At 36.7% G+C, this 23,758-nt stretch overlaps 1 protein-coding gene and 1 long non-coding RNA gene across 4 annotated transcripts in view; one reads left to right on the forward strand and one right to left on the reverse strand.

Moving 5' to 3' along the window:
- Positions 1 to 23,758, reverse strand: part of CTPS2 (CTP synthase 2) — an 83,158-nt gene that overhangs the window by 22,402 nt on the left and 36,998 nt on the right. For all 3 annotated transcript variants that reach the window (XM_063305131.1, XM_063305132.1, XM_063305133.1), the window contains exons 10-13: positions 22,532 to 22,620; positions 21,826 to 21,920; positions 20,208 to 20,270; positions 19,534 to 19,577 (exon numbers count right to left, since the gene is read on the reverse strand). In XM_063305131.1, the coding sequence (XP_063161201.1) occupies positions 19,534 to 19,577; positions 20,208 to 20,270; positions 21,826 to 21,920; positions 22,532 to 22,620 (291 nt within the window). The remainder of the gene's footprint in view (positions 1 to 19,533; positions 19,578 to 20,207; positions 20,271 to 21,825; positions 21,921 to 22,531; positions 22,621 to 23,758) is intronic.
- On the forward strand, positions 16,394 to 18,420 carry LOC134498308 (uncharacterized). The gene is made up of 3 exons (XR_010068020.1): positions 16,394 to 16,422; positions 16,766 to 16,913; positions 18,120 to 18,420. It is a non-coding gene; the product is annotated as an uncharacterized LOC134498308 (long non-coding RNA).

Here is a 23,758-nt window from a genome sequence, read left to right on the forward strand (position 1 = left end):
CCTACATAAGAGGCCTGCAATACTCTATCCATAAGCACACATCAGTGCTAGACTGGTGATGGATGATATTTCATGCTTATCAAGTTTCACAATTTTCCTCCTTTGTGATAACAAAGTAACATCATTAGCAACTTGACAATTTAAGGACAAAGTACGGAACTAGGCAAGTCTGTGCTTGGCCTAAGCATTTGATGTTTTAAATCTTAATTCGCTCAGTGGTGTCACAGCAGATGACCATCCAGCTGAATATACATTTTGGGCTAGACCTAGGTTTTCTACAATTGACTATGTAGCAATCTTTTCAAATCTGTTAACTCACTTAGTCAGATTTAAAATTGCCAATATCCCTGACAATGACCATCTTCCAGGTTAACTGTACTTGAACTTTTTCCTAGGGGAAAAAAACTACTCAAATGCTAATGGTTTGATATTCTTCTGCAAGATGGTCTTAAGGAACACAGGAACAGTTTATTACTGCAGTTAACTCAGAACCACTACTTCCTTTACATTGTACTACTCTGTCAGCTTCTGAAACTCCTAGCAGTACCTTGAATCTTTATAATAGTGCAAATTTTGATTTAAAGTTACTTACCTACTGTATTTTCAAATTTATTTGGCCATGTTTGAAAATCAGCTTCTCTATTTATAGCTTCCCTGTCACTTAAAACAGACACTTGCAGCCCAGTACCAAATCATTTGACATCAGTACTTAACTCGGCATTTTTCAAAGCTGCAAATTACCAGCTTCATATTCTGTCAAGAGATTGTGTTGGTCATTACTGATAACTAGAGAGATTTTGCTAATGTCAATTTCCGAGTATGACTAAGAAATCTTGTGCCACTAAATATCTCTATGCTGTGCAAAATGCCATTCAAATGTCTGCCAAATTATGTTGATTACGATCATGGCTCTGTTTCCATAATATGCCAAATGTTCAGGGATGCACTCACAAGTCAATTGGTTAAAGTGTTAGATGAGAATTGGGGCTAGCCTTGGATGCTCACTGGGTGACATTGGGCCAGTAATTATTTCTCAACACAGTGGGATAAAAAACAATTAGAAGATGGACTAATATATACAGTCCACTTTAAGCTCTAGGTAGAAAGATGGGATATTAATGGTAAATAAATAAATACTGGGTTTAAAATAATTAAAGTATTTCTACCAACATTGTCCAATGAATTATATTTACATGCATATTGTTTAAAAGATGATTTGTACATTCCTGATGCATAACACAAAAATCAGTCAATTAAACCTTTTAAAGGACAAGCTCTGACTTGAACTCTCTAATTTTCTCATTACCTTTCTAATGTACCGGCAAGTGGGTGTTCTTCCAGAAGAAATAAACAGGCAAGAAACTCTTCTCTGCCCTACGTCTATGTTAACTGGATGCTGCAATAGTTTCCCTTCCAGTCCACTTAGGATTTCCGATAATTTTCACATTTTACATAGCTTCTTTTGGATAATTTTTATGGGGTTAAACTGTACCCATTTTTTTTGTACTTTCATAATCTAGATACATTCAAAAAAATAATTATCACATGTACTCTAATATAGCCAACACACTTACGGGAGAAACAATTCTCAGAAAGTAGACTTTAAAAGAGTGTAACCCTAACCTTAACCTACTCCATTGTGAACTGAAATAATTTAGGAAGACTTTCCAGGTATATCCAAAGTAGAGTACAGAGTTGTTTTATTTAGAAAATCATGTGAGGAAATGAATCAATTAATGACATCTCCAGTGTAGTAAACCTTGCCTACCATAACTAAAGGTGAGCAGAACATTCAAACAAGAAAGCACACATTTAATGGAACCAAGTTCATAACATTTCAGTTTGTTCATGAAGGAATCTCTCATATTTTCATTTGTTTGTATAATATTTACTTTTATCTTTGACACCACAATGGGTCTTCTACTTGTGCTTAGAAAACCTTTGGGAAGGGAGGAGGTTTCCCCTGTTTTTCTTCAGCTGGAATCAATCTAAACAAGCGTATTAGAATGATCCTCCATTGCTTCAAGGACATTTGTTTCTAAATTTGTAGCACCAATTTGCTAACTTTGACTTCAGCTAAAATTTTATTGGAGATAAAATCTAATAGAAAGGAATAAGAATTGGTACAATGAAGATTGTTAGTGAAATTAGGTATATGCAATGACCATAAGATTTTGTTCTGGCCAAATGATAGTTCAGGACATAGCCCAATTGAACTAACCTGACATGCAATTCTGAGTGAAGTAGGATTTGTGTTTCCTATTGATTAAACATAAGTAAAACATAAAAAGCTGTAAAGTTTTTGCGTTTTAACAGAAGGACAAGAAATTCATAGATGCTCCTAAGACGATGAAGTTTGCTGAATTTCCAAGGAATAGGTGCAGGGAAATTGGAACCATCTGTCCTTAAATTATAATTTGTTGGAGGAATATCGTTTTTTTTTTTCAAAGGAAAGGGTCTGTATATTTTTGGTTTAGAACAAATTAGAGATGCCATTTTTAGGCATCTAATGCTGCTTCTGTAGGAAGAATTCATGCCAACAGATAGGTGTACAAACGTGATGGTTACAGTACACAATTGTTAGATGTTCTGCTATGTCAAATGTTTTGATTTGGAAAGAGTATCTGTACAATTTTGCTACATACCATGTAATTTCTAAATGACATTTTATGAAGCAACAACATGTAAATCCATCCATGACAGCAAATTAGACAATATGGAAAACCTGTATTATTGCATTGTGCTAATAGTTTTCAACTTACTGCATGGAAAATTAATAATTAGGCCCACCATGTGCAGCATGAAGGAAGCCTAATATTTCTCCTAGCCCCATTATTTTTTTAAAGCTAGTTTCATCTGTGCTTTTGTTACAAAAATTTGTTGAGAATGATGGATTTATTTTAATGCACTGCACAAGTAACTGGGATAAATTTTTTTTTTTTAAAAAGGGGCTGCTTTCCAGACAGCTAATTTGAAATGCTAAAGTTATTAGCAACAGTTAATTTAAAGATGGATGGTCAGCTTTTAACTCTTATTAAAACACACCCACACCCACATACACTATGCTTCTACTTAGGTCCCACGTAAAGATGCCATATTGAAAGAAATGACCCAGTGATGATGAGGCCTGTTCTGAAGGGTTTGAGGTTGTTATAGCCAGACTTGGAAGATCACATCAGTAATATGCTCATATAAGAACCACATTACAATTACTTAGAAGGGAAGAAAAACAAGGCTATGAATTAATACTTGTAAAATCAGAAATGGCTTTCTTTCTGAGGCATGAGATCATATTTATAAATAGATCTTAATAATGCATGCTGCCTCATTCTCCAAAATACTCTTATACAATGAGTAAAGCCTATACAAAACATTTCTTTCATTACATGAGCAGCAGATGTGCAAGACCACAGGACTCACCCCAGAGTCAGACAAAATGCCCACATTTGAGGTAAAAAGAATAATGTGTTTGATAGGATATTGCTCGGGTGGGAGATGAAAGAGGAGAAATGGCACAAAGGCAGCACTCTAAACTTCTCACTTTTGTTGGATTACAGCACCGAATCTAGCACCATGAGGATACAGCATAGAATATTTATTAAAAGTTCAGCTAGGAGCATATGAAAAAAATAAATAAGTAACAGAAAAGAAACACTAAGTAGAAATATTAACATTAACATTAAAGTTATAATTTTGTAAAAATCTTACGATTGCACCCATGCTCAGGAAAATGAAGTAAAGTCAGCCTCTCCCTCAACTACAAAAAACTAGCCCAAGGTAAAAGGACTATGTAGACTCCCTGCTGTCGTCATTGGGGTGGTTATATAGTGCTTATAGTCATGAACTGTAAAGAATTAACCATTCCGAATCATACTAAAACCTTGATTCAACAGACCCTCCAATCAGCAGACGTCAGATGCAACAGACAAAATCTGAATTTGGATTTACCTCCAAATAATAGACAAAGTCTGCTCTTTCATGGAGCAGTAGAGACAATTGTTGTTTCTGTGCTTTTTCTTTTTTTTGGCAAGTACTCGGTTTCTGCACATGGAGCATATCTTGTACTGTTAGTGCTAATCTTGGCATCTTTCATGTTGAACTTTGTTCTTATTGATATTTGTATTATTTGTAAATAGTTTCTAAACAACGTATTTAACCTATGACGGTTTCAAAGGGAAGGGCAGAAAAAGAAAAGGTATAAATCTGAGTGTAAAACAAAAAATTAGAATCAGTGGTGCCCTCTGCAAATGTAAGAGAAGAGTATGCTGCAAAAAAACCCTGTCATATATTCATAAATCAAAAGATAAATTGAAGAAGTATTTTTGTGGCTAAATTATATGGACGCTTTTGGAGATGTAGTATGGAGATGACATTCGTTCACTTATTGATGACCAGGTGGTCCTACCATCCTGGCCCTCCTTGATCTCTCAGCCAATACCATCAAACATGCCATCCTCCTGGATCAGCTGCAGGAAATGGGAATGGGGAGGTCAGTGGTTCTCCTCTGAGGCTGGTTCCAGTTAGTGTTGACTGGGGGAAGAGGTTGAACCCAAAGCCCTTAATTTGCAGAATGCCTCAGGGCCCAATGATCTCTGTCCTCCAGTTGTACTCTACATGAGGCTACAAGGGGAAGTCAGCCTTTGATTTGGGGTCAGGTATTATCAGTAAGCTGATGATACTAAGCTGTACTTCTCAACCCTTGGCTGACCAAGTAAAGCTGTCAAGGTCTTGATGCAATGCCTGGAGATTGTAAGGTCTGGCTGGGAGAGAACAGGCTTAAGCTCAAACCTAGCAAGACTGACTGGCTGTGGCTGTTTGGTCCTCCCTCCCAATGAAGGGGGTCTTTTACCTTTGTTCCTGAGCAGGGTTGCATTGCCTCACTCAGGACTGGTGTGCAATCTGGAGGCCTTCCTGGATTTTCAGCTCCTATTTGAGAAGCAGGTGGCAACTATGTCTAGGAAGGCCTTTGTAGAGACATAGTTTGTGCACCAGCGGTACCCTTTCCTGCATTGGGAAACCTTACTCATGGCCATTCATGCCTTTGTCACCTTGCAGGTCTAGTGGTTAAGGCACCAGGCTAGGAACTGGGAGACTGAGTTCTAGTCCCGCCTTAGGCATGAAAGCCAGCTGGGTGACTTTGGGCCAGTCCCTCTCTCTCAGCCCAACTCACTTCACAGGGTTGTTGTTGTGGGGAAAATAGGAGGAGGAAAGAGTTTGCCGCCTTACTTATAAAAATAAAGGTGGAATAAAAAAATCTTTAAAAATGTGCTGTACATGGGAATGCCCTTGAAGACCACTTGGTAGCTTGCAGCACTACAAGCAGTGATGGGCAAGTATCATTGTGCCCACATAACACTTCTGTTACATGTTCTGCACTGGCTGCCAGTTTACTTCTAGGTGCAATTTAAGGTGCTGGTTATTATCCATAAAGCCCTACATGGCACAGGAGCTAGCTATCTGAAGGACTGTCTATCCCCTTTTTGTTTGTCCTTCCTGTGCATCCTGACACAATTGGCTTGCTTTGAGTCCCCTAAATTAAGCAGTGTTATCTAGGACGACCCAGGAGGTGGGCTGCCTCTGTTGCACTACTTTGTCAGGGTCAGCCTTGCTCCGAATAAGACATGGACTCACTTAATAGGGATTAAGGATTTCCAGTTTATTGGAACGGAATGCTTGACAGAAAGAAAAACGGGAATGGAGGCGTGGGGGCATGGTGTCCTGTTTTATACCCCCTTGCTGGACCCCGTGCTCCTCCGCCCTCTATTGTCCCCGTTCCCGACCGGACGGGAGATTTAGACGTTGATGGGATTTGTGATGGTTGTTTGGGCGTTTTCCCGGCTGTCGTCTTTGTCCTATGGGTGCAGGTGCGTCCTCCGGGGCACAAGGCGTCAGTCCTTCTGTGTCTTTGATGCTTATCTGAATTACCTTGTGATGTCCTTCTATGAAGCTGTAGATCAGGTCATGGGTGTGGGTGCTTGGGTGATTAGTTGAGCACTGATTTGATTATATCCTTCCTCTTTTCCTGATGATCATGATCCACGTTGTGAGGCTCTTGTGTGCCTTGCAACGGGGTCATGACACACTTGCCCTTTGGAACAAAATCCCCCTAGAGATCCTCATGGCTCCCATCTTCAAACTCTCTTCTTTTAAAAAAAAACCTGGCTTTTCCCAGATGTCTTGAGTTAAATGGAGAGGTTCTGGGTATGTTAGAAATTGTAAGTTGTTGTTGTTGTTTTGCTCTCTGAATATATGCTGGCTTTATTGCTAGAGTAATTTTGTATTTATTCGTGTTTTAATTGTGTAAAGCCACCCAGAATCATGTGGGATGTGGTAGTCTACAAATTCGATAAATAAAGTAAATGCTACTAATAAAACAGATGATATTGGGACAAAAGAATATATTTTGAGGGAGATGGGCGATGAGGAAATTCAAAATAAATAAATAAATAAATAGAATATATGAAAATGGTTCTGAAAACAGCACTGAATGAAGAAGTGATGAAATGGTTAATATGATGTTAATGTACATGGAGCAGAACTAAGATCAGCAGTTAATACAACAGGAAATCACATGAATATGTTTCAAAGCCAGTGATGGATGGCTGTGATGATTCTGTCAGCTCCCTGTAAGTGCAAATAAAAACATTCAAAAGTTTTGAATGTCACAACAAAGGGGATAGATTCAGTCATGAAAAATATGCAGAAACTAAGCAATGATGAATGCCTTGCACTGCCACAAATAGCGAAAGAACGTATCTTTCTATTGTTCATTCCCAAGAAAACTCAGACATTTGAGCATGAAACATCAATGGAAGGCTAAAAATTCAGCAAGGAAAGAATCTTGACATTATGTTGTGCAATCACTAGGGGATTGCCAAGGTTAATGCCAGTCATAACTAATAAGTCACTTCATCCCAAAGTGTTGAAATCTACCACACATCAACTCTTAGTTGCATATTATGATTCACAGTTTATCTCAGCATGTTAGGATTGGTTCTTCAATCTCTTTGTCCCAGAAGTCAGAAGACATCAAAATGAGGTGTTGAAAACATCCCTTCAAATGTGAAAGCTCTCCCAACTGTGGACAGTGTTCTCACTCATCCAAAAAAATTGTGCACAAAAGATGTAAAATTTAAGTGCGCAATTTTGCCAAAAAAATACAACTTCAGTTATCCAACCTACGGACCAGGGAATTATTCTGGCAACTGAAAGATTTTATAGGAAGAGATTTTGGGATAAACTGATAGGTGTGTTGGAGGATGAATCTGACAAAGAGAGAGGCAAAAGAGGGCCACACATCCAGAAAACCTTAGAAACTATAAGTTACAGTCAGCAATTTTCAATTTCACTGCACCTTGGAAAGCTAAAAGAATACCAGTATTGGCAAATAACTAGAAAAACTGTTTTAATTCATTGATATGAACTTGCAGTTTGAAGGAAATGAGATCAGTGAATACCACAGAATACCACAGAAGATTGGTAAGTGGCAACACTATAGGATGATAGAGATCCTTGATACCAGATGATGACAGAAAGCGACAGAGTTGCCAACCCTTCTAATAAAGTTGTGATGTGTTGATGTGATTTTTTTTACTGACTCCTCCTCTGATCATGAAGTCTCACCTTATCTTCCCCACTTATATGCTGTTTGGGAGAAGATCATATATAAGCACCATCTTACAAGACTCAGTAAAAATTGGGCACTGCAAACCAATGAGTAAAGTTAAATAAACTTCATTGTCTCATGTAAAAGTGTGGGGTTTGTTTTGGCTAAATAAATAAATACACAAAACCTTATTTACCATTTCATGGATATTCAGCTTTAATGGATATCCTTCTCCATAACTGGCCCTGTAAATCAAGGTTTTACCGCACCCTTTTCTCTCTAGTGTTTTAATTCTTACACATTTCTCAGAATTTATGAAATCACTACAGAAAAAATAAGCCACAGCCACTGTCAAATCATTGTAGGAGAGTCATACGAATCTACAGGAGCCAAAAACTGCTTATGCCTTTTAATAAAGATGTCTTATAAAATCTGTAAAAAAACAACAACCAACTATGCTGCCAGACTCCTTCTGCTGTAATTGTGTAGTGAGGGAATAAGGAAAGTTAATGGAAAGTAGGGGAAGTTAGTAGAAGGTTAGTGAATCTGTAAGTTATGCCTATGCTAATCGATGATAATACAAATTTTAACATATCCCACCTCGACATACATTCATTTCGCATACTATCTTCTAATGAAACATGAATGCCACGTGAATTATGTAAGGCTTGGATTTCCAATGTAATGCCTGTGGTACTGATGTTTACAAGAACAGCCTATCCCTTGGCACTCTGTCCTATCCTACTTTTATTCTGTGACTGGGTTTGTCATTAACACAACTGTTTTTTTCAACAATCAAGACACACACACACACTTCCAGCCACAGCATTCATCACATCATCTGAAAATTCTGAATGCAGCTATTTGCCCAAAGATACAGGTTGTCTTGTAAGACAATTAGTTCATATCGTTGCCTGGGGAAGGAGACACCCATTCAAATATCCAACCATTCAAGTAAGACTTGAATGAGCATTGTTATGAATATCCACACTCCCAATGTGTCAAAGATTGCTTTTTATTTATTTACCACATTCTTATCCTGCTCCAACAGCCAGAAGAATACTGAGAAAGACTTACATAAGATCAACAAAAGCGAGCAGTCTGCCTACAAACATTGTAGCTGCATCACAGAGCTTACTCTGGTTTTTAAAGCAACTACATTTTTCCCCCCTGTAAAAACATGGGCTACTTTCATTAGTAGCAGAGAGGTACTGTGCTCATAAGAATTCCAAAGCATTTCTTCAGAATCATTTCTGAAGGATGCCCAGCCCTTTTATACTATTATGTTGCAACATAAAAGCCCAAAGAAATGGGAACAAAGCAAAAAACCTTCATATAAACTCTGAGGGACATTGTCTGTGTGTGTATGTGTGCGCATGTGCATGCCTTTGAGTCAATGTTGACTCATGGCAACTACCTGGACAAGTCCCTGCAGTTTTCTTGTCAAGGTTTTTTGGAAGTGGTTTGCTATTGCCTCCTTCTCAGGGCAGAGAGAGTGACTGGCCTAAGGTCACCTAGTGGCTTTGTGCTTAAAACAGGACTAGAACTCACAGTCTCCCAGTTTCTAGCCTGGTATCTTAACCACTACATCAAAATGGCTCTTGAGGGAAATTTTATAACACGCAAATTTGCTCCAAAAGAGGTATCATATAAACTGATGGAAGAGCCCACCACACACACACCCTTTTTTTTTTTTTGCACTGTTGCAAAAAATGCCTGGAAAAATTTTTGGGACTCACTAAAAGTAGTTTTCCTCTCAGTAACCTGGGAGTAACCTAGGACAACATGGGAAGTCTCTGCTCTAAAATCAGTTAAAATTTTTGCTGTACAGAATCTAGGGGAATCATTCTCTTCCTGGTAAACATGGAATGACATCATTTATTTATATAAGCTGCCTACCCAACTGCTTTATCAGAGACTGAATAATAATTAGTTAAGTACAAAGGAGACATATCATAAATCCCTCTAAAACACAGTGAATCCATCTTCTCTTATTGAGGCTTCATTATCTTTACCAACAAGCTAATATTTGTGCTTTCACTTAATAAAAACAGATGGGTGAGCATGTCATTGCTAAAAGGTATTCTCCAGTTGAGAAGTATCTGGAAGAATGGAATAATATTGTACTAACAGCAGCATCTGGAAAATGATAGCCCAAAGCAGTCGATGGCATCCCTTGAACACGAATAATCAAATCATCTGAAGGATCAGCAAGCTGATGCTGTTAAAACTAATTCATGGCTCATTGGTTAACCCAGAGCTGCTATTTCATGCTATTATGAAATATTACACAGATCTATATAGGAACTTAGTATTATATTATTTGTATTGTGTTATTAATGTAGTTAGGAACAGTATTGAAGCAGTTTGTTATTGCTCGCTCTATCCATCCATCCATCCATCCATCCATCCATCCATCCATCCATCCATCCATCCTAGCTTCTAGGCCTGGGATTTCTTCATGGGTTTTCATCCAAGTACTAACCAGGTCTCATCCATCTTAGCTTGCTGAAATAAACCATCATATGTAGTTCTTTGGGCTACATATGTTGAGATATAAAAAAACTACCCCAAACATTTTCTAATCTAGTGTAGTTGTTTATGGTATTATTTTTAATAAGAATTTTATTAAGTTTCAAGCAAAGATAAAAGCTACAGAAAAACAAAAAACTACAAAGAAAAAAACTAAAAAAGTGTAAAAACACAAGAGAAATTTTTTCAAAATTACAAAAAGAGGTGACTTTTGGCTTTTAACAGCAAGGATATACAACAATTTCCCATAATCAATCCCTTACTCTATATTAAACCAAAATCATATTATTTCTATAAATCATTCCATTGGCACATTATAAAAATCACTAAATACAGTTGCTTCCTCCCCTTATATTAAAAGAAAAAATATATAAAAACCTCCTAATCAACTCCACCCCCAAAAGGTAACATTTAATTATTTCCTTCCTACTACTCTATACATTCCTGTCTACTAAAAAACATATAAATTGTCTGCCATTGTACTTGATAATACAATTTTAATAATCTTAATCATATTAAACCCCAAACCAGACATTATTTTTTATTATACCTTAATCCAAATCGTTAAGTGAAATCAGCCAAATAATCTTAATCCAAAGTTAAATGAAATCAGCCAAACCCTAAAAGCAATCCAGATAAATATTCTTAAACCCTTATCCCACTTCAAAATAAACCAGAGCATTTACATATCCCAATGCGCACAGAGCTTTTTTATTTAAAAAAATCGAATAGCCCAACTGCCCCCTTCAAAGACTCTGACTTTTCTTTAGGAGACCTCCCATACATAATAACCCTTTCTTTTCCATGGCGTTCCATCAGAAGATCAATTTCACTTATGGCCTGCAACTCATTCTCTCCCTTTAATTTCTTCAACTCAAGTATCCGATCTTCGGATCGGATCCAGCATTTCAACAGAAGTCCCAATCTCACTCTTAGAAGAGACATTTCTGTCACTGTTAAATTCCTCAGTTTCATCCATGACATCCCCAACCAGATGACACAATTTAGACCTCATATTTTCCACAATATACTAAATGCCTTGCATAAAAACTTGGTAGGAATCAGAAAGAATCTGTTTAAAATCTTGTTGGAAGCCAGAGAAAGTCTGTTTAAAATCCTCCATGTCTCACGCAGTAAATTATGTCACCCCCTAGGAGCCTAAACAGCGAAAGTTGAATATATGAAAGAATTCCAGAATGTGTTTACATAAGCTAAAGTGAGATATGCAGACAGTTCCCCAGGGAAAGTAGAAGCAGAAAACTGAAAGTTCAAAACAGCTGATTCAACGTGTAGGAAAATGCTAATATCTTCAAATTTAGTACAAAAATAATAACAGGGAGACAATTATTTACTCTCAATCCTCCTTAATATTTGAATGGAAAACAAAGTCCAAAGCTTAATTAAAAAAAAAACCTGATCCCCAAAATAACAATAAGCACCAAGAGAACCCGCTTCTCCTTGCTGTAGAAAGCTTCTCTTAGGGTAAGCATACTTAAAAGAAATATAAATTGGGTGATTTAGAAATGGTATGGCTGGTCTTAGCATCCCTTTAAGGCTACAGTGCAGCTTGGAAAATGATGACGTCCCAGCCTCCTGGCTAGCTCTTACCAGTTGAGCACGAATGCTGTTTGCGATCTTCTGGCTGCAAGCAGCTGTCTGGAGGACAAATGGGGTGATTCCAGGTTTTTTCCTTTTTCCGGAAAAACACTCCTGGCTGAACCCCAAAACCTGCCACATTGTCAGTTCTGCCTGCTGAGCTGGTGGGCACAGGTGTTCAGTCCACCATGTCCCCACCAGAAGTCCCCGTAGTTGGTTTACGTATTATTGATATTTGATAGTTTTAAAAAATGCAAGGCTCCAGGATATTTATTGGGTGGAGAATTTTGATAAAACATACTTAACATTTAACATTAGTTATATTACATATAACATATATATACAACAGATAACATATATATACAATATATAAAATATATACAATTACATATAACAATATAGGGGATAGCTTTGACGGTGTGGTCAGTGAGCTAGAGCCAGACATCCTGAAGAGTGAGGTTGAATGGGCCTTAAGAAGCATTGCTAATAACAAGATAATTGTTATTATAAGGAATTATTTTTGAACAAGCAATGCATGGAAGTGGAAGAAGACAAGAGAATAGGAAGGACAAGAGACCTCTTCCAGAAAATTAGAAACATTGGAGGTAAATTCCAGGCCAAAATGGGTATGATCAAAAACAAAGATGGCAAGGACCTAACAGAAGAAGAAGAGATCAAGAAAAAGTGGCAAGAATATACAGAAGACCTGTATAGGAAGGGTAACAATATCGGGGATAGCTTTGATGGTGTGGCCAGTGAGCTAGAGCCGGACATCCTGAAGAGTGAGGTTGAGTGGGCCTTAAGAAGCATTGCTAATAACAAGGCAGCAGGAGACGACGGCATCCCAGCTGAACTGTTCAAAATCTTGCAAGATGATGCTGTCAAGGTAATGCATGCTATATGCCAGCAAATTTGGAAAACACAAGAATGGCCATCAGACTGGAAAAAATCAACTTCTATCCCCATACCAAAAAAGGGAAACACTAAAGAATGTTCAAACTATCGAACAGTGGCACTCATTTTATATGCCAGTAAGGTAATGCTCAAGATCCTGCAAGGTAGACTTCAGCAATTCATGGAGCAAGAATTGCCAGATGCACAAGTTCGGTTTAGAAAAGGCAGAGGAACTAGGGACCAAATTGCCAATATCTGCTGGATAATGGAAAAAGCCAGGGAGTTTCAGAAAAACATCTATTTCTGTTTTACTGACTATTCTAAAGCCTTTGACTGTGTGGACCAGAACAAGTTGTGGCAAGTTCTTAGTGGTATGGGGATACCAAGTCATCTTGTCTGCCTCCTGAGGAAACTTGGTATAACGACCAAGTAGCAACAGTAAGAACAGACCATGGAACAATGGACTGGTTTAAGATTGGGAAAGGAGTACGGCAGGGCCGTATACTGTCACCCTACCTATTCAACTTGTATGCAGAACACATCATGCAACATGCTGGGCTTGAGGAATCCAAGGCTGGAGTTAAAATCGCTGGAAGAAACATTAACAATCTCAGATATGCAGATGATACCACTTTGATGGCTGAAAGCAAAGAGGAACTGAGGAGCCTTATGATGAAGGTGAAAAAAGAAACCAGTCCATCCTCCAGGAAATAAAGCCAGACTGCTCACTTGAGGGAATGATATTAAAGGCAAAACTGAAATACTTTGGCCACATAATGAGAAGACAGGACACCCTGGAGAAGGTGCTGATGCTAGGGAGAGTGGAAGGCAAAAGGAAGAGGGGCCGACCAAGGACAAGATGGATGGATGATATTCTGGAGGTGACGGACTTGTCCCTGGGAGAGCTGGGGGTCTTGACGACCGACAGGAAGCTCTGTGGGCTGGTCCATGAAGTCACGAAGAGTCGGAAGCGACCAAACGGATAAACAACAACATATTACATATTCTTGGTTTTTTTTATTAGAAGCTCTTTTTTCCTGACCAAAATCTCCTTGAAACCACTGTGGTTTCCAACAAGACCACATTTCTTAGTGTTTGAATGGTATTTATGGATGAGCTAATATATCTTGGCTAACGTATTTATTTATTCAGCTTGGAAGACATGTATCATTACAAGTAGACAGGATAAAGCACAGCAATGCATGTAAGATTCAGAGCATGTAAAGTGAACAACTGTCTGCAACTAAATAGTACATTTTCAAATATTGTCAATTAACAAAGCTGAAGGAAATATGTAAGAAATGAAAAGAAAGAATACAAGTTCCTGTATTCCTCTTAAGAAAATTAAGAATGAAATATCCTAATGCTTCAGGCAAGGCATTCAGTTGCCTGGGTGTAATGCACACACCCAATTCATAAGCACACACCTTATGAGAAATGTGGAGGTGTTTAGATGCAGGTTAGATATAACACAAGGCACTTATCAACACATCAGTGCCCAGACATGCATAAGACAACTATGGTAGTGTTCCCTCATTGTCAAAATAAACAGATTCTCTTTTGCAACCAGTAATTTAAGCTCAAGTAGAAAGCATTTACAGAAACTACCAGTTCCCCTCACATAAACAGTAACTTGCAGTTTGGGGCATTTCCACATGACCATGTTTCCATTTCCAAATTCCTTCCAAGCATCTGAAACCACCCCACTGTTGTCTCTGAGACATCAGCTCTTGAAATGCTGAGAATGCTATGAGCCAATCAGGTTTCCTTCCAGCTGACCAATCGGAGATTGCAATTCAAGAAAATCAGTCAGTTCCCTAGACCTGCTTGTCATTTTTATTTCATATTGTATATATTTATTCAGTGATTTATTAAAAAATTCACAGCAGTACTTTTTGAAGTAGGACTGCAAAGTCTCCAATATATTTTGATGAATATAAAGAGTCATGAGAAGATGCTATGGTAGCTGGTCCTCTGCAGGTTAAGCAAAGAGGCTGTAGTTTACTAGGAAACATGACAGTGCAACAATTCCCATCAATGGGAAACCATCATGCCACAAGCCTTCCAAAGCTTTACTGTAGCAGAAGAAAAAATAAAACATGAGTTGAAATGTATCACAGAAATAAAATAGCTGAGCTGATGAGCACCAATGGTGATGTGGGATCATGCATACATAGTGCTGATTCAAGAGGCCTTAATGTAACAATTCATTGCCTGGAAATTTCAAAACCTGCTAACTATATCTCAAAAGAAAGGTAAGCATATGTATCTGGTTCAACCCATCATAGCTCAGGTATCCTTTGGACCTAGGAGGAACAGGGCAGCAGGAAACAAGAGGCGGTTATTGAACCTGAGTTTATTCTTTTTTATATCATCCAATCTCAGTAAGTGTATGTTAACTGGATTTGAAATCAAATCTACTAAGATCAGCATTCTAACCAATGAAGTCAGTATAACTTTCACAGGTTATACAACATAATTAAAGTTGAAAACTAATTTCATTACTAGAGGATATGTCCCTGTTGTTCCTCTCTAAATAACTTCTTCCTATCTACTAACTCTCCAATCTCCAGCATGAACACACATTTCAGGTGGCATCTTCCTCCTCATCTTCTTCTTTTGCTAACTGACCTGTCTTCTGATATCATTTCATAAAAGGAGTTTCCAATAATTTCAAAGTTACAGTATTTTCTCTGAAGTTCTTCCAGCAAAGTCGATTATCAGAAAAGGATAAATAAAATATATGACAGCATGTATTCAAAATATTGCGCAGAGATACAAATAATTATGATGAAAAGTTATGAAAGAAGAGAAAGGAATAAAAACTGAATCCCAAATTTTCACACTTTGTTTTGCGACCTGTCAAGTCCAATACAGTAATTATTTGTCAATGAGCAAGCCCTTCCCTGTGGCAGTAAGAGTGCCCTTGGCAGCTTTTAAAATTCCTAATGTGACTATCAGCCCAAAAATATTTGGGGATCCATAACACAGATCAGCTCAACACTTTATAAATGACTGACCTACTAATGAATTAATCAGCAAAAGAATTTTCTATTAGATCTTTCTAATTCCACTAGAAATGCCTATAATTACAAGAATTGCTTTTTTAGTGACGAATCAGAGCACTCGCTTAGAAACCTTTTTCTTTTCTTTTTTAATAGATGTAATTATACAATAGGAAAATTTGTTTGTATGCTTGCATTGTTTACATGCCAATCCAACTAAGAAAGAACCATCTTATTATCTGATATCTTAATAATCTTTATAAGGTTACTCCCATTCAGAAAATTCTGAAGAACATGGGAATTCACAGTGCCTTCATGTATTAGATTATGTAATATATAAAAGTCTGGCATTACATACCCATATGAGAGGAATCTGAGTTACAGGTATGAATGGAGCAAAAGAAATTAATATATCCTTTACTGACAATGTTAATAGTGGGTAATGGATAAAGTAGGCATTTTAATATACAGCCAAACCAAAACAATTTGAAAACCTAATGAAGTGTGAGCAGCTTTAAAAAATGTAACAGTGTTCCATCCAGCAGTATATAAATATAACTACACTGTTACCAAATTTACCTCTGAAACATTACATACTTAGCCAGATGGGAGGAATACAGTGTCTATATTTGTAAGTGATTGTTTAAGTAATAACATGTTTAATACCCGTCAGCAAAGAGCAAATTCCAAAGCAGGGTGGAGTAGGAGAAGTCAAAACCTATAAAAGGTGCCGTAATAAAGAACTTTTTTCTAGGTTGCACTTGGAAAGCTTCTGGATTTGGTGATTGGGTAAATATGATTTATATATCTATTTTCAAATGTTTGCAGACATTCTAGAAATGTAAACTTTTAGAATGAACTGATCATAAAAAGTTATCTTTATTTTTCCTAGCAAAACTTCTTAAAGAATTAAGTGCTAAAGCTCTGTAGAAAATAAAATATTCTTTCCCATATTAGAATTTTACCTGTTATTCAACTGTTTTATAATTATTTTTGCACAAATAAAACTAAAAAATTAAAATGAATTCCTACATCATAATTGTTATTGACACAAATAGGCAAATATCAGACATCTAATGAAATTGATGTATCTTTTACCTACAATTATCAAACTTCAGGTTTTCTTTTACAGTTTTGCAGTATACTAAAACATGGAAGCATTTAATAGTGAAGAACTTTTAAAGCTTTTCACACAATATGCTCTGAAAGAGGGTAGTTCTAATCTGCTTTCCATGTCTGGACTTCAAAGTTTGCTGCAAAATCACTTCCCAAAACTTTTGGTAAGTCATTTTAAAATTGTAGTGACAATTACACTAATCCTAATGTCCTAATTTTGCAACTCCTTTCAGATAGCACCTTAGTGAATCTGTTGCATTTTCTGAAATAAATCAGACTCAGTCAAGTGTAGCCATGATCCAGCTGAGGTTTTTTGGGCTTCAAATGTGATTGGGCAAAAGTGGAGAGATAGGAACATGGAAATAAGTAATTAAAAGATGCAAGAGATTCATTCAGTATAATACCGTTTCTATGGGGTTTGTAATACACTGAAATTAATACGACTGGCCTCTGTTAGATTTATTCTGTAATGGCTATTTATAGAAATCAGTTACTAATGTGTGAAAAGTATGCCAATTTTGGCTTGAAAAAGTCATGTTTAGCAAAATACATTTATTTTTTTAAAAAGTTAACCCGGATGAACTGACAATGTCTATTGTTTTTACTATCAAAAATTGTTCTCATTTTAAAGTTGCAATTTAGATGACGCAATGGTTTCAATAATGAACATTTCTCAGTCAAAATGTTTCTCAACTAGCATACGATTAATTAACTTTTCCATAGTTTCTGTAAGCAAAATATAAAACACTGCTGATTGGATTATAAAACAGTGTATTTAGTTATGATCTCTAAGATTACTCTGTAATCTGATATAACTACAGACATGGAACTTGACTGATATACAGTTACTAAAACAATGACTTATTTGAAAAGATAGAAGAATAATTTCATGAAAAGGATTGTTCTCCGCAAATGACTAGAAGGAAGAACTGTAGGATAATTGCAAGAAAGTCATGGACAGCAATGAAAAATTACAAAACATCATCCTAATACTTAGAATAACGCAAATGTGCTCTAGGAATTTAAGTCATTAAATATTTCCTCAAAGACTCCCCAAATGTTCAGTAGTATGTGCCCTGGCATCCATCCTGTCAGTCCAGAAAAAGATGAAAAAGTAAACACAGGCCTATGGCTTATGTATATAGTGGGTTTTATAAAAAAATACAGTAATCCATATTAAAAAAAAAACATTTTTACACATATATCCAGCATATAGTCATTAAAATGTTATTTCCAATTATTCAAACTGATCTTGTGTATAAATTCAGCTGAAAGTTAATAAATTCTATTTACTCTGTCATTTCCTCTGCTCTGAAACTGACTATACAAAATAATTGCTTTATTGTCACTTTCTATCTCCAAACTTACAGGGTTCCCTGAGTCTTAATGACATTGCCAAATATGCTGATGTTGATAAAGATGGAAAAGCCAACTTTAACGATGTCAAAGCACTGTTGACCAAGCTAAGTAGTATGGCTGGATTATCTAACATAGCTGGGCTATCTGGTTTGGTCTCTTAAAGAATCCTGTAAAGAGGGTGATGGAGGCAGAGTAAACTTAAGATCTCAGAACTAATCTATAATGGACATATAAAATGTTTACATTTGTACAAAGAATCTTTGTAAAAGCAAACTGAAATACTGAATAAAGACTGATATTTATTTAAAACCATACATGTCTGGTGATTGGTAAAACATCATCCTAATGGATTTAAGAGTGAATCTAAAATATTTACATAACAAATATGAGTCAGGCAGATGTCTCCAGACCTCATCTCAACCAAGCTACATCACGAAGGTTGTGGCTTGAGAGCTAGTCCAATAAACTTTTAGAGACTGTTTATACATCTCCAAGCCATATAGTTAATTGGGAATTACACAAGTTGTAGTCAGTACTCTCTGAACATAAGAGATATTTCATTATAATGACTAGCCATTGATCATTTTACATCCCAACCTAACAGACACAAGCCTGTTTTGTACTGATTTATACTATGTGTTAGTTATACATTGTGCAACATTGCACTTTCTTTATTAGCCTTGAATTTACTAACCAGTTATTTCATTGCTTACCTCAAGCGATGAACAAAGATATATTACTGTCTAATAACTTCTTGAGTAAAATACTTTTCTCTATCCAATCTATTACACTGTTATTTTTTAAAATATAAATATATTGTTTTGTTAAAGGTAAGTTTCCAAAAGTTCTGTATTTAAGTAGCAGAACTCAAATCTTCAGTTTGGTGTATCACATCCAAACCATTCATTATTTTCTGAGCTAACAGTGCTTTCAAAAGTAGAGCGTGCGTATTCTACAGTTATGTGTGACTTTGAAAGATGCGAGCAGCATCCACTCATAGTTGTTTGTCACTTCTTAAGCAACTGATCTGGCTTAAGTGTCTGCTTTAAATGATGTATTCATGTAAAAATGAAATGATGGGTGGTCTACTGCATTTATTTACTATTCTTCAACAGCTTTTAAACAGATTTGTCCAAACATTAGTTTTATTTAGTTAGTAGTAAGAAAAATAAAGCAAGAACTAGAAAGAAAATAGTATGGTTACAAGTGGAAAATCAGGTCATTTGGACCTCTCATAAAATTCAAGGCAAGATCATTGCACAAAAAATGACTTATTTAGAAACACCCTTAGCCATGCTTACAACAGATTCCTTGGAATTAGTGATGCCTATCTTGACTAAGTTGATTCAACAGGTCTAATCAGGAATGAGCAAATCTGGACAGAATCCAATACCTATTTAAACACAAGGAGGAATCAATACTTACAACAGGATTCTTTGTATTGGGGTCAAATTCTGTTGAATTTGCATCTGTAAAACAAAACACTTAATTAAAACACTGATGTAAAGTCTGTCAGTTCTGAGGATTAAAATGTTCTTCTCACTGGCTTTTCAGTATTATTGTCATGAGTAAGGATGGCGAGCAGGGGGCTCCTTTCCAGACTGTTAAGTGCATGCGTAGCACTGAGGAATTGGTCAGCCATTCAAAGAGACACAGATCGGGACCGCCTTAACCTGCGGGGTTTATATGGCTGGGTTTTTTCCACGCTTGTTCAGTTTGTTAGGATTACTGTTATGTATTAGCAATAAAACATTAGAGAACAGTTCCCTGTTTCCTGGGAGTCAGTTCCCTGTTTCCTGGCTATTGAAAAATAATGAGAACTCTGTAATCCTGTATGAAACAATGTTGTTTTTCTAGGTTCCTTCCTGTCCCACTTTGCCCAGGGAGGGAACCTGTTATATAATAATCCTGCTGAATAAAATTATCTTACTTTATTCCCTCAGTCTGATTAATTGGTGAATACAGCTAAGGACAAAGCCCTTCTGTAAGTGGAGATTTCTTCATTTACAGAACTTACACTTACTTAGATTTCTACTACTAAGTTGAGTGGGGCTCACTCCCAGATAATTAGATATAAAGTAACATTGATAAGTGCACACCTTGCCAGTTTAGACAGTTCCTTGCAAATTCCACTACTGCCAGCTGCATTCCCAAACAAACTCCTATAAGTAACAGAAAAGTGATTAAATTACACAATTGTATATATGTACTTATATGTATTTTTCTGGCCAAGAAACAGAACATATGTAGTTGCTTTGTGACCTCAAGAGTGAAAAAGTGGAGCATAAATTTAAAAATAAAATGTGCTGACTTCCTATACATCCATAAGACAGAGGGAGTGCCTTTAGTTCAAATCCAGATCAATCTAATAGATTGTACCTATCCTTCCTTCTTAAATTTTTTGTTCTTGTGCATCTAGTATCTTTAATACCCTCCTCATATCTCTTACTTATCACTTCCCAATATTATCCTTCCTTCTGCCCCATTTGTCTAGCTGCTCTAATATTTGGTCCTCATCTCTCTTCCTCTTAGGCACAAGGTTAATCATGTGACTGGCCCTTGCATATTTTTTATTATTAGAAAGCAACTAGGTGTCATGTTCACTGTTTCAATGTGCACTATACATCATAACGTTTCACATGCCATGGCGCTGACGCGCGTTTCTGTTTGGGAGGGAGCTGCTGTGAAACCTTGTATCTATGTTCATTTCAATGGAATGTGTTTGGGTTATGTGCTCTGTTCAAGGACTTTTCCCGCAGACCATCAGAAGCCGTTAGGAGCACCTGGGATTGTGAGCCTGGGAAGATTCTACGGGGGGAGGGATCTCATTTGTACCGAGGGTTTTTAGTTTGCTTTGGCGCGCTTTTATCATTCTCAGCTTTCTTTGTGATCCTGCATACTATTCTTGAATAAATCAGATATCTTTGCATTCCTGCTCATGAGTCTGAGAGTGTTTTAGAATAGGCATTCATTACACTAGGAGCTTGCGATAAGAGCTAGACAAACTTTCTTTGAAGAGTCACCCATTATGGCAAACTCCCACGCTTTTTGTAAATTGCCAGACAAATCCATAAGCAGAAAAACCTGGGGGAAAATATCAATTATCAATAATTATTTTATTTCCTTTTGGGGTAGAGGGGATGAAAAGAGTTTTGTTACTCCATGACTGGTGATTGCCCAGGAAGTAGGACACTGATTGGAAGTTGCTCTTTGCATGCTATTTCTCCAGCCAACAGGAGGGCACCAGGAACCCAGCCAATGCCTTATGTCTGCCTTTGTCTTCTCCTCCTCCTCCTCATTAAAAAAATAATTATCCTCCCACCACCCCTTCATTGGGGAAATGGCAAAGCTGCTCCTCATTGAGGCTGTGCAGGTCAAGAAGATGGCGGCAAGATAGAGTGCCACCTTATCCCCTAGCAGGAGATGGAGAAGTTGGAAATCAACTTGTTCTGAACCAATAGAGGACAAGCTGCAAAACTGCTTGTGCAGTATTTCCACTGAAGTAGAAGCCAATGCAACCAAAGCTCCCCAGAACCTTTGTAGGAGAGAGCCTCCTGCCGTACTCCACATGAAGTGCCCTAAGGAAAAACATGCTTCTGAGCCGGCATTTCTGCTTCGAAACTAGAGACTCGTAAGTGAAGCCTGGGAATTTGGCCTTGCACAAATGCATCAATTATGCACGACTAAAATCACTCCAATCCCTGTGTAAATTCTTACCAAGAAAAGGCTTTTTCTTTTTTCTTGCCCATGAAATGGCTTGAAGTTTTCCCTCAGTTCCCCTATGGCCGAAGCCTCCAGGTACTAATATGCAACTGAAATAATATACAGTACAAAATACAAGCATGACACATGAGCTCAATAATTTAGATTACAGACTTATGTGTATCTGTTCTATACTTTTACTGATAGATAAAACATAAAAAGCTCTTTTGTGTTTTATCTAAGTTTTTTTATCTTTTGGGATGTAGTTAACATTTTATCAGTTTAATTATTTCAAACATACCATTATGTTACTTAATGTGTGACCTCGTACTAAGGACAATTTTTAAAAATCTTTGTCTGCAGTGCACAAACCAGTTTCTTTATCACATAATAATGTTACCAGTAAATATAAACTAAATGTTTGCTTTTTATCATAACTTACTTTGATCCACGGTTTAGGACACTTTTATTTAGCAAAAACTAAATAAATCAAGATACCTTATAGAAATACTTTAGCAAAAGCAAGGGTATGATTTTCAGAAATGCCTAGTAAGAGTTGCTCTATGTACTGGTATACCAAACGTTCAGGTTTTGAGCTGGTTGTATATAAAATTAAAATGCATTCATTTGTAAAACAATAAACAGGAATTAACCAAGTAAAATGATGAAACATAAGATAATGAAATTGGAAATGTAACTTGAAGAAACAGCTACTGCTTACTCTGCTTTGCATAACTTCTGCCAGGCCTGATGGAATCTCACTGGATTCTCAGCCTCCATAGCAGGTTCAAGGTCTGCTGAATCTATGTACTAGTTAAGAAAATACATCAAAATGTGTTTGAATAAAAAGGCAGGGTATACTTTGAATATATGTACAGTATATACACATACTTAAAACACAACGGAACTATTATCTAAGTAAAAACCTTCATAGTTTATAATTGGTAAAGTTTCAAATTGACAAAGCATTTTACTCCAGTACTGGTTCCTTGACTGTACTCTAAGTTTTAGGGGTCTATTGAATTAAGTATGTAATTACCTATTTTACACACTTTTACACAGTACAGATTGAATGAAACATGGGCTTCAAGGGGTTGCTTTTGAAATTCATAAAACAAGAGGGAAAGGCTATTTCAAATGAATGAGAATATTTTGCTTCCAAAGAAACAAAATGTAGATGTTCTCTGCCATTTTTGTTGCAAAGTGCAAAGCAGAAGAAAAGGAGCCAGCTGTGTAGCTGAAACAAATTATATTTTTAAACTTAATAGTTTAACAGTTATTATTACTGTGGTCGGGTTTTTCACAACATAATAATGCAATGCAAGATATAAAATGACCTTTTAATTTCCCTTTAGAGATACCATTTCTACATTTAAAAATCAGTTTGATCTAAGAAAGGTAATTAAGTTAATTAAATATTTGCTGATGCTAGCTTCTAGGAAACTTCAATACAATGCTTAAATATTTTAATAGGATATTTATTTCCACCAAATAAAATGAAAACAAGGTTTTATTTCACAGCAGTGATCTGTTAAAAAAAACTACCATTTTCTCTGGCAATGATTAATCATCTTCTAAAACTACAATCGTTTTGAAAATCATTCATAAGTAATAACACTTCCAGCACTTCTATACTTTCAAAGTTCCAGTAATTCACTCATCATCATCACCACCACCACCATCATTTTGCATTTCCAATCAGGAGAACTAGGAGTTGCATTTTCTGATTGATTTTATTCACACAAATTACAGATCACATATTTCAGCAGAAACGAATACTATATGCCAGCAATGGCAGACTGGAATCAAGAGGGTATCAGACTGGGAAAGGCTACCTGCATTTTTCTTACAATCAATATACAGTACATTTAAAAAATAGGTTATTCAATTATTGTTGAAATAGCAGCCCTGTCTGAGCTAGGGTGCCTTGATGTGTATACATCTGTAC

This window comes from Candoia aspera, chromosome 5 (genome assembly GCF_035149785.1).
Source record: "Candoia aspera isolate rCanAsp1 chromosome 5, rCanAsp1.hap2, whole genome shotgun sequence".
In the NCBI taxonomy this organism is placed as follows: Eukaryota; Metazoa; Chordata; class Lepidosauria; order Squamata; family Boidae; genus Candoia; species Candoia aspera.